General features: G+C 35.7%; 1 protein-coding gene across 3 annotated transcripts in view; it reads left to right on the top strand.

Annotated features, from left to right (window-relative positions):
• VPS13B (vacuolar protein sorting 13 homolog B (yeast)) overlaps positions 1-12,551 on the top strand; it is a 1,072,080-nt gene that overhangs the window by 119,208 nt on the left and 940,321 nt on the right. For all 3 annotated transcript variants that reach the window (XM_006859183.1, XM_006859184.1, XM_006859185.1), the window contains one exon: positions 1,891-2,015. In XM_006859183.1, the coding sequence (XP_006859245.1) occupies positions 1,891-2,015 (125 nt within the window). The remainder of the gene's footprint in view (positions 1-1,890; positions 2,016-12,551) is intronic.

The following is a 12,551-nucleotide window of genomic DNA, read 5'->3' as shown; positions in this document are numbered from 1 at the left end:
TAAAGGATTGTTATGAACTGGAACCGACTCAGTGGGGATAATTTCTTTGCTAGATAACTCCCCCCTTCTCTTATAAATAACACCTTTTTAATGTTCCTTTGGAATCATCTCTATTCAATATGTCAGTGTAATGAAAAGTTGTGTTGTTTTTTTTTCAAATTACAGAAGATGCAGCTTCTCCAAAGACCTTTGTAAAGTTCCACAGACAACCAATAGGGGATCTTTTCCATCCTGAGTACAATTAATGATAGTGCCTTATAGTTATACTACTGGAAAGTTTATAAAATAGTAGAAGGTAGCTTTGAGAGAGTTTTTAGTGGAACATAGATAATCTACTGAAATAAAAGATTAGTTGAATTTATAAGTCTAGAAATACTTGAAAGTGATTGCGTATTGATTTAAGAGTCATTTTGTTTTGAGTGAATTCTTTATCAGGTTTTTCAGAGGAAATAAATGCTAAAATTTATTTTAGCTAAAATTTATTTTAGGACAGTGCTAGCGCAGCTCTTCACATAATACAGGGGGCTCAGAATATGCCTTCAAAAATAGGAAACTGAGTAAATTAATTGTTATAGTCGATCCTTTAATATTAGGAGTATACGTTCTTTTGCATTGTACCTCTTGTCACTTGGTGAATAAAAATAGTAGGACTTGTAGGAATTAATATGTGTATCACTTTCATTTTCCTTGTTACTAATTAAATAGGTTCTTTGAAAATGCAGTTTTCTCTGGAAATGTAATTCTTAGAAACGTCCTATTTCCAAAAAGTTTTTTGGCCCCCCCCCCCAAACTGATTATAGAATAAAGAATTTGACATTTTCAGCATGATGAATGTTAGGGGGATAGTAATTTTTTTTAAAACAAGTAGCTAATACCTTTTAGGAAACTGGTCATTATTTTATGTTTATTAAATAAAAGTATTTTGAAAATTATGAGAAATTTAAAACGTTTCAAGATAAATCTTTACAGTTACTATTAAATAATCCACAGACATCTAGAATTCAGTACTTTATAAAGTACTAAAAAATAATAACTGAAGATAAAAAGTTGGGATTAAACTATTTTTGCGTATTGGAAAACAATAACTTAATATTTTGCATCTCTTTGTGTCACCTTTTCTGGTGTAATATGTTTATCTTCTCTCTTACTAGAAATAACTGGAGAAAAATATCAGATTCCCTTCTCCACAGTCTTTCATTTAAAACGTGTTGTTTTGTTCTTCCTATTAAGGGAAACAGAGTGTTTAGGAATTTAGAATGCTTTATACAGTTTTTCAGTGTGATCTGCTCATTTTAAGTTGTAAGCATATGAAGACTAATTTATGCCATGTTACAAATTTGCTTGGGTAAAAACCTCAACACCACAATAATTTCCACAAAAGAAAGAGAAAATAACAGCATTTTTGGATATATTTAGAGATACTTGTTGTGTAGGCATAATACAACTTGATAGCAGAATACATTTTTTAAATTGTTCTAGTAGTTAATGCTTATGTAGTCATAAAATGATACAGTAATAAATTGAATATTTGCAAATGTGAACAATTTAGTGAGCTGTTTTATATACATGAAAACGATGTACATTAGCTAATAATTAGATATTAAATGAGAATGATGTGTAGAAATAATATACAAACTTAAAATTATTTTGAAAGAGCAATGATTGTTCAGGAATGTGAAACAAATGCTGTGTATTTAATTCTCTTAATTCTAATTTAAGTAATGTCAAATTGAATAATAAAAAAAATGTTGATTGTTTGGGAAGTGGAAAAGACAGTGGAACATATTTAGTGTGCAGCTGTTCTACAGCAAATTGAAACTGACGTATTTCATCCTGTGCTTATTAAAACATTGTCTCTGTAAACATTTGAATCTTTTCTTTTGGTTTCAGATATTTGGTTTCCAGGCAGGACTGACATCTTTGGAGTGTAGTGGATCTTATTGTTTACCTGTACCAATTATTCCCTCTTTCAGCACTGCTCTTTATGGTAAACTTCTGAAACTTCCCATGTGCTGGTAAGTGTAGTATGTTAAAGTGTTATGTTCATTTTAATTCATGATCTTAGAAGGTAAAAAATTCAAATGTGCCTCTCTTTTGCAGGTCTATTTTATATAAATCATTAAAAAAAATAACAAGTTACATTGTCTTTATCTGAGATACCAAAAATCTCTTTTTGTCTCTGAAGTGTGTTCATAGTATTTTTTGTGGTAATAATAGCTTTTGTTTGGGTAATAACTCTTAATCCACATTGAGGCTATAATATAACTATAAGGAAAATTGCCCCTTTGTACACCCCTTTGGTATAGTGGTTATGTGCCTTGGAGTTGGTTTTTATTCATAGCAACCCTGTACAGGGTTTCTGAGGCTGTAAATCTTTATGGGTACAGAAAGCCTCATCTTTGTCCTGTGGAACAGCTGGTAGTTTCGAACGGCTGTCCATGAGGTTCACAGTCCAATTCGTAACAACCTTCTTTGATATAGTAGATATAAATATTTAAAAAGTTACAAGATAATATCAAAGTCAGATATAAACCAGTTAGTGTCAAAGTCATAGTATTTATATGTTAAGTACGAATTCCATATGTTTTCAAGCTACTGAAAAACGTATACCAATGGGATACTGCTAGAATAGTTGACAGGAATGGTAGCTAAGCTTAGGAGGAAATTGATTTGACCTTTGTCATTTTCATTGAATATTGGATTGCTTTTATTTGAAGATTTTATTTCTTGAAATTCAAATAGATACATAGGAAGAAAGAAGTAGTTCTTTAAATGTGTGAAATAATTTTAAATATATGAAATTATTTTCTAGTGAAATATTTCTATAATTTCTAATTTGGTTTGTTTTATTTGATTTTTGCTTTCTTATCCTAAATGATAAAGGAGCTCTGGTAGCGTAGTGGTTACGAATCGGGCTGTGAACCTTAAGGTCAGCGGTTCGAAACTACCAGCCGCTCTGTGGGGGAAAGATGAAGCTTTATACTCCTGTAAAGATTTACACCCTCGGAAACCCTGTACAGGGTCGCTATGGGTTGGAACCGACTCGACAACACTTAACAACAACAACAAAAATCCTAATTGATAAGCTTGTTTTTATAGGATATGCTTTCTAGATATTTATGAAAAACAACATAATAAAAAAGATTCTATTTTATCTAAAATACCTTCATTTAGTAAGAATGTTTCTTTAATATATGTTTTAAGATAAAATTCACAATGTGAGTGTTCACATTTTCAAAGAAATTTAAAAATCTTTGTTACACAGAAAGGCAAAATAAGTTTCAGTTAATTAAATAATAGAACCCGTTCCTGAATTAGAATTATCAAATTTGAATATGATTATTGTTAATGTCTCTTGAAATGTTTCATTTTTTTCCAGTGTAGTTTACATTTATCATGCCATTTCTGTTGTGTAAAGGATGGATTTCACTTAAAATTTTTTTATTTGTAAAACAGATATTGCCTTTGAGCCAATTTTATGTTCTGATCTAACAAGAAATACCTTAGGACATACATTTATTTACTAGTACTGTTGATATGTCTGTATCAACTTTATATTAGATATTTGTGAAAACAAATTCCTCAATTAATGTGCAGATTACTTAACATTTTCTGGGCTAAGATGAAAATATCATTACAAACACTTGTTTAACAGCTTCTTTAAAACCTAAAATATTTAAAAAGAATAATAACCTTTATATGAAAATAATTGAATATTTAAATGAGTACTAGTATATATTTGTATTATGACTTATTATCTCAATATGTAGGGGTTACTATAAATATTGACAAATGTAGCTTAAACTGTATCTGAAGACATTGGATATTGAAAGCATCAGATCATAGAGTGCTCATTTTTTTGGATGGGTTTTCCTTTTTGTAGGTTAGACCATTTTTTCATTATTTTAGTGATTTTTGCTAAATATTTAGCAAATATTTATAGAACTTTTTGCTTTCAGATATTTTCTTTAAGTTGGTTTTCTTAATAAATAGAAATAAAGTATTTTTAATATAATCAATCTAATTTCAGCAACTAAAAATTGAAAGTAATAAAAAAAAAGATGTAGCTTAAAGTATATAGTGCTTGAATTAAATAAAAGTAAATTTTATTTAACTCATGCATGGAGTAAGAATTATTTTAGTAAGGTCACTCAGTTATGTCATGATTTTTCAACATTGTTTCCACTTTTGTCTCACTCTTCCTCAAATTATGCCAGCTTTGTCTTTTGGATATTTAAAATTCATGGTCAAGAGTTTCTTAAACTCTCCCACTTCCCCCACCCCCCAGACAAACGTAAGCCTACTTCTGTACGACATGATTTTTGAAATGCATACTTTAAGGCTCCTTGTAGTGGTTACGAATCGGGCTGTGAACCTCAGGGACAGCAGTTAAAAACTACCAGCTGTTCCACGGGAGAAAGAGGAGGCTTTCTGCTTCTGTAAAGATTTGCAGCCTCGGAAACCCTGTACAGGGTCGCTATGAGTCAGAACCGACTCCACAGCACATAACAACAACAACAAGGCTCCTTGTGAGAAATTTTAAGTAATATGTTTTGAATTAGCAGTGAAATCTAAACTTTATGTAAGCTAACAAACTAGTTTTTAATTTTTAAATGAAAATCAAAATTAATTACACATGAAGCTTTAAACTAAATTTTACTTTCAATTAGGATAGTTACTAGAGTTCTAAAAGTATTTTTAAGAATGAAATTAGGTTATTTTCCTATTTAAATGTTTTATTAACATATTTTGAAAGGAGCTCTGGTAGCGCAGTGGTTACGAATTGGGCTGCTAATCTCACGGTTAGTAGTTTGAAACTACCAGCGGTTCCGCGGGAGAAAGATGAGGCTTTCTGCTCCCTTAAAGATTTACAGCCTCGGAAACCCTGTACAGGGTCGCTATGAGTCGGAACCGACTCCTCGGCACATAATAACAACATTTCAATTAGAAAGCTTTACTAACTCTCTAATTTCTTAGAATTTAATTAAAACAAATATTTTGGTTATTTTGTTTCTTTTGTACTACATTGTTCCCAAACATAAAAACTTAAAAAAAAAAAAAAATTATTTTGCTCATTATTTTACATGAGATTGACATTTAGTTCTTTATAGATACCCATGCCCTCATACCAATTCTGTCCCAACATCAGCCCTATATAGGGCTCCTAAAACTAAATTTTTGGGGAAGCACCACAGGCTTAACTTTCTCCCACAGCAATTGGTGGATTTGAACCAGTCACCTTACAATGTTGCGTAAGGCCACAAGAGTTTCATTGAATGTGTAGGGCCACAGAAACCAATAATAATCAATGACAAAAATTTTGAGGAATTATTTTAAATTTGAATTTGCCTTTAAAAAGAAAAAAAAGAATTATGATTATTTTAAGGCCAGTAAATGGTTATTTGGATTCTGGGTGTGGCACTGTAGGATCAGCACTGGACTGTGAACCACAATGTCAGCAGTTCAAACCCACCAGCTGCTACTTGGAAACCATATATAGGGTTGCTATGAATTAGAACCAAATTGATGGTGCTTAACAAGTGGTTGGTGTAAGGATGGTAACGTTCATTGTAACTTTGTTACCTTCTTGTCAAGTGCCATCAAATAAGGATCTGACTCAGTGACGCTGTATAGGTTTTTCAAGGAGTGGCTGATGAGTTTGAACTGCTGACCTTGCAATTCAAACCAGTTATAGCTTAAATATTTATATCTTAAATAATTCCTCTGTAAAAGTCATTATAACTTCTACTGACAATTATTTTTAAATTTTCACAGGGTAATGCTTTCGGATTCCTGATACATTTTGAAATTATTTTTTTTCGAACCAACATAGAAACAATAATATACATTTCACCTCTAGTTTTACAAATTTATATTGAAATATCACATTTTTTAAATGCATCAATGTTATGAGTATATATTAAGCTATTTCATAACTGAACCAGCTTAAAAATCAAGAAACTGAACATAATCTGCATCCGAGGAGCCCCTCTCATTCTTCTGGTTACAACTTGTCCCCACCTCCAAGATTAATTGCTCTTGGGACTTCTTATAATATGCATACAGATAAGTTTACTGTCTTTTTGACCTTCATATAAATGGAATCACACAACATGTACTTATTTTTTACTTACTTTGGTCGCTCAAAATAATTTTCCTAAGATTCATCCATACTGTGGAATGTTGTTGTTAAGTGCCATAGAGTTCGTTATGACTCGTGTCGACCCTCTCTAGCAGGGGTGATGAACCTTTTATTCTACAAAAACTTGTAACATAATTCACAGACCATACAAAATTATCAACTTAAAAATTAGCCTGCTATGTTTGGTCAGGGTAAGGTGGAGGGTCAGAGAAAAAGATGAAGACCCCCAATGAGATGGATTGGCCAGGTGGCAGCATCAGTGGACTCAAGCGTGGCAACAGTAGTGAGGTTGGCCCAGGATTGGGCAGTGTTTTGTTCTGCTGTGCATAAGGTCGCTATGAGTCGGTACTGACTCAGTGGAACCTAACAACAACAACAGTGTGACACCTAGTGTGGTGCTGTGGGCTAATGCATCAGACTGCAAAGTTGTTTGAATTGCAAGGTCGGCAGTTCAGTCTTACCAGCTGCTCTTCAGAAACCCTATACAGGTCGCTATGGGTCGGAATTGACTCGGTGGCACTTCACAACAACAACAGTGTGACGGCTAAACAGTCCTGGTGTGGCGCTGTGGGTTAATGTGCAGACTGCAAAGCCATTTGAAATGCAAGGTCGTCAGTTCAAGCTCACCAGCTGCTCCTCAGAAACCCTATACAGGGTCACTATGGATCGGAACTGACTTGATGGCACTTAACAACAAGTGTGATGGCTGGAACTGCAGTTGCCTTAAAAGGCCAGATCAAATGATTTCCAAGGCCTTATGTGGACTGTGGGTTGGGCATTACCCACCGCTGTGGAATGGCTGATGGATTTGAACCTCCAGTCTGCGGTCAGCAGAAATTAGTGTCAGTGCTTTCTGTGTTTTAATTTTTCCACTGCTTTTTTTGTAACAAGCTTCAGTTGTGTTAGGGGAGAATGTTGTTGTTGTTAAGTGCCTCGAGTCAATTCCGACCCATAGCGACCCTGTATAGGGTTTCCAAGGAACAGCTTGTGAGCAGTCTGATGCAGTAGCCCACAGTGCTCACCAGTACTCCTAAGGGAGATTGTTGTTGTTGTTAAGTGCCGTTGAGTTGGTTGCGACCCATAGCAACTCTGTATAGGGTTTCCGAGGAGCAGCAGGTGAGCTTGAACCACCGACCTTTCAGTTCAAATGGCTTTTCAATCAATTATGTGTGGTACACACAGTTAACATTTTCAACTGCTGACTTAAAGATTAGGCTTGAGTCTCCCTAGATGAAAGGTCTGGAAATGGACATCTAAAACATCAGCTATTGAAAACCTTATGGGGCACAGTTTTACTCTGACACAAATTGGTTTGCCATGAATTGGATTAGGCACATTGCTAAATGTTGGGGAAAGGAGTCTTGGTGGCGCTGTAGGATAAGCACTGGAATGCTAACCTCAAGGTCGGCAGTTCAAACCCACCAGCTGCTCTGTGGCTGTAGAAACCCTATACAGGACTGCTGTGAATTTGAAATCAACTCCGTGGCAATGGGTTTGATTGTTTGGTTTGGGTTTGGGGAAGGAATGTAAAATGAAAATATCTAGAAGTGAATAATTGCTGTGTAGTTCAGAAGGCACATATGAAACAGTTCTTTATAAATTGCAAAATTGAGGTTCAAGTAGTATGTCCTGTGAGTTTAAAGAAAGTAGAAATTCTTGGGATATCAGGTATAATTTCAGAGAATAGGTGTCATTAGAATTGGACTTAAATGGCTAAATCGTATTTCCTTAAATTGTTAGGAAGCTTATTAACATATAAGCCTAATATGAATAATAGTCTATTGGAATATCATAGGATACAGTTGAAGGTGAAGGATATGAGGAGAAATTTAGAAATTGACTTTGGGCATAGACTTGTATACAACAAATGAGGATACCTGTACTTTTTAACTTGAACAGTAAAAAAACCTGAGCCAGTTAATCAAATATTTATTAACTTCATTTCTTCTTGAATCAATAAAAATACAAATTCACTTTGTTTTATACTTTAGGATGTAAGAATGTGATTTTGCTTATAAAGAGATGCATACAACATTCTTTGCTAATTCAAACTATAGAGAAATTATTTTGGCTAAAAAATTATGGAGAATGTGGAGGAAGTAATTTTTAAGCAGGTTATTAAAAAATGAGTAGGACCTGGTGTGGCGCTGTGGGTTAATGCGCCACATTGCAAAGTCGTTTGAACTGCAAGGACGGCGGTTCGAGCTCATCAGCTGCTCCTCGGAAACCCTATACAGGGTCGCTATGGGTCGGAACTGAGCTATAGGTCAGAACCGACTCGAGTGCACGTCACAACAATCAAATGAGTTGTTAAGTTGCTTCTGATGATAGCAATCACAGTAGAATTATCTTCCATAGGGTTTTCAATCGTTGGTATTTTATCCTTTCTTCCCAGAAACATCTGGGTGGACTTAGGCCTCCAACCTTTTGGTTAGCACCTAAGCACATTAATCATTTGCATCACCCAGGGACCCCTTATGCCTTTTTAAGTATTAAGTATTGCTGGATTGTAAGGTTAATTTGAGCTGCAAGGTTGTTGGTTTAAACTCACCAGCCTCTCCTCGGAAACCCTATATAGGGTTGCTATGAGTTGGAATCGACTTGATGGCACTTAACTATAATGACAATTGACTAAAATGTTTTCATGATAACCCTATGAGATAAGGTGACATTCCCTCTTATATAACTAAAGCTTGTCCACCTTACTCAGAGAAGCAGTAATGCCTGAGATGGAGTAGCTGGGGACTTTAAACACAGAGAGGGATAGGGGCTGTGTGCTGAAGACTGGAGGGCAGGCTTGTAGGGTATACCTTTTGGTTGGTTGGTGATGCTTGGAGGGGATTGTAACCATGGCAATGAAACGATGTACAATAGGATGAATGTAAAACTAATGTTCTCCCATGTAAACTATCACATGATTCACAATAAAACATTAAAAGAAAACAACAAGTAAAGCTTGTCCAAAGTCATACAGTGGTTGGACAAAGATTTACATGGGGCTTTATCTGATTTCAAAGTCCTTGGTTCATTGCTTATGTGAAGACATTTTTATCTTTTTGTTAATTGCCTTTAAAGAGCCAGTGTGCTGTTTTGCCTTACAGTGGAACTAGTTTTCCATGGATTGAGAGGCCAATTATTATAGTGCAGCTAATAAATCAGATCTCTGCTAGTATAAGTTAGTTTGTAGACATTACTGTACTGCTGATCTCACAGAATTGTGGCTAAATGAAGGTTGGATGGAGATCTTAGGCATTATCTCAGTTTCTAAGGCTTTATGATACATCTTTAACTTGTAGTTTTCTATAAATCCCTGGTGTGGCACTGTAGGATAAAGACTGGACTGATAACCTGAAGGTCAGTGACTAAAACCCACTAGCCACTCCTCGGAAATCCTCTACAGGGTCACTGGGAGTTGGAACTGACTTGACAGCACTTAACAACAGCAAGAACAGAAATCTATGTGTGGTGCAGATGTTTAAGTGCTGGGCTACTAACTGAAAGGTTAGCAATAGAAATCCACTGACAGGTGTGTCATCGGAAGGCCTTACGATTTGCTTCTGAGAGGTCACAGACATGAAAATCCTATAGAGGACAGTTGTACACAGAAATACATGGGATTGCCTTGAGTCAGAATCAGTTTCACAGTAACTGGCAGTAGTAGGTGTATCCCTGCTGAAACATTTTACTCAAAGATAGTTCAGTACTTTATGAGGCAACAAGATTCATTGTTGTGTGCCATTGAGACAGTTCTGACTCAGAGCAAGTCTCCATAGGGTTTCCAAAGAGTTGCTGGTGGGTTTGAACCATCAACCTTGCAGTTAACAGTCCGGTATTTACCGTATAGCACACCAGGACTCCAGTAAAGTTTTCTCTTTTATTGAATTAAAATTTGCTTCCATCTGAAGTCCATACTTGGATTTCTGCTTAGAATAATGTTTATTTTCTTCTATATTTCTTGAGTCTCATTCTCATTTGAATGTGGAAAAAAACATTAATGTTTTAAATTGAGTGATCTCTCTAGGCATCCATTCCTTGACATAAGTTGGATTCCTTGTTTTTTGGACTAGGTAAGTTACTGCACAATTCATGTGTAGCTGGATTATGCTTCTGTGGATTCTGTCTTCAAGTTCAGTGTCTATTTGGAGATACGGGTTAGAGGTTTCAAAGCTCTGGCATTGCTGTGGTATGGGGCTGTAGTATAAACTACAGGCCTGTACACATTTCAATAAAATAATTTGCATTGTCTTCTTGAACTGCCCTTTGAAATTTTCTCTTCAACTTTTGACTTTATTTCTTCCATTTGCTTTCACTTCTCTGTACTTCATAGTAAGTTTTAAGAGTCTCTTCTGACTTGCATTTGGGTGGTTTCTCTCTTCCCTATTTTTTTCAATGACCTTTTTGCTTTCTTTCCATATACTGTTTTTGATGTCATGATACAACTCTTTTGGCCTTCAGTCATTAGTGTCTACTGCATCAAATCTGTTCTTGGGATGGTCTCTAAATTCAGGTGTCATATACTCAAGGTCAAGGAGCTCCAGTAGCCTTGTGGTTACGAATTGGGATGTGAACCGCAAGGTCAGCAGTTCGAAACTACCAGCTGTTCTGTGGGAGAAAGATGAGGCTTTCTGTTCCCGTAAAGATTTACAGCCTCGGAAACCCTGTACAGGGTTGCTATGAGTCGGAACTGACTCCACGGCACATAACAACAAAATACTCAAGGTCATTATTTTGACTCTCATGGGCTGAATTTTCTTCAGCTTTAGTTTGAGTTTGTATATGAGCAGTTGATCGTCTGTTCCATAGTCGACCCCTAGCCTTGTTTTGATTGATGATACTGAACTTCTCCATGGTCTCTTCCAATAGAGGGAGTCAGTTTGATTCCTGTATATTTCATCTAGTGACGTTCATGTATATAGTCACCATTTATGCTGTTGAAAAAAGGTTTTTGTAGTGAGGAATTAATTGATCTTACACAATTTTATCTTACAGTTACAGTCTCCAGCATTGTTTCTATCACCATGGCCATATTTTCCAACTATTGATTCATCTTCTTTGTTTCCAACTTTTGCATTCTTGTCACCAGTAATTACCAATGTATCTTGAGTGCATGTTTGATTAATTTCATATTGAAGAAGTTGCTATAATTCTTCAATTTCATCATCGACTTTAGTGATTGGTGTGTAAATTTGAATATCAATGATATCAACTGATCTTCCTTGTAGGTGTATGGATATTATCGTATCACAAAAAAAGTTGTACTTCAAGATAAAATTTGAAATGTTATTCTTGATGATGAATACATCGGCATTCCTCTTCATCTCGACATCTCCTTCATAGTAAACCATAAAATTGTCAGATTCAAATTGGCCAGTAACAGTCCATTTCATCTAATTAACACCTAGGATATCATTCTTTGAGTAATTCCTTTCCTTTTTTAAAGATTCCTGTATTTGTAGATTCATATTTCATACATCCCATGTTCTGATTACTAATGGATGTTTGCCCCTGTTTCTCCTCATTTTGAGTTGTGTCCTATCATCAAATGAATATTCCAAAATCTTTGCTTCATTCATGAGCACAATTTTACAGTCAACTTTACTTTGAGGAGGCAGTGCTTGCTCAGCCATATTTTGAGTGTCGTCAACCTGTGGGGTACTGTATCGCACTATGTTATGCTGCTATTTGTAAGGTTTTCAGTGACTAACCATTCTCAAATTGTTTCCTTTTCTTCTTTGTAGTCTGTTTTAGTCTGGAAGCTCTGCCAAAACCTTCCACCATTGGTGACCCTTTTACTATTTAAAATACTGGTGGCACAATTTCCAGCATCACAACAACACACAAGCCCCCACAGTATGAGAAACAGATAGGCTGCTGCTGCTGGTTGCCATTGAGTCGGTACCAACACAGCAACTCTGTGTAAGGTTTCTGAGTCTGTAACCTTACGGAGCAGAAAGCCTCATCTTTCTACCATATAGCAGCAGGTGGATTGGAACTGCTGACCTTGATATTAGCAGCCTCATGTGTAATCCAGTACACTACTAGGAAACTGACAAGTAGCAGTTATTAATGATTGTTGTTGTTGTTAAAAGTCATTGAGTCGCTTCTGACCACAGCGATCCTGTATAGGGTTTCCAAGGCTTTAAATATTTGCATGGAGTGGCTGGTAGGCTTGAACCTTGTGGCTAGCTGTCTAGTTATGGTTAGAAGTCCAGTTAGTAATAATGTTGTTGTTGTTAAGTACTTTTGAGCTGGTTCCAACTCATAGCAACCCTGTATAGTGTTTCTGAGGAGCAGCTGGTGAGCTTGAACTGCCAACCTTGCAGTTCAAACAGCTTTGCAGTCTAGTGCATTACCCACATAATTACTGTTGTTGTTAGGTACCATAGAGTTGGTACCGACTCATGGCGAC

This window comes from Chrysochloris asiatica, unplaced genomic scaffold (genome assembly GCF_000296735.1).
Source record: "Chrysochloris asiatica unplaced genomic scaffold, ChrAsi1.0 scaffold00031, whole genome shotgun sequence".
Lineage (NCBI taxonomy): Eukaryota > Metazoa > Chordata > Mammalia > Afrosoricida > Chrysochloridae > Chrysochloris > Chrysochloris asiatica.
The sequence above is the reverse complement of the archived record's forward strand: the minus strand, read 5'-3'. Positions and strand labels throughout refer to the sequence as shown.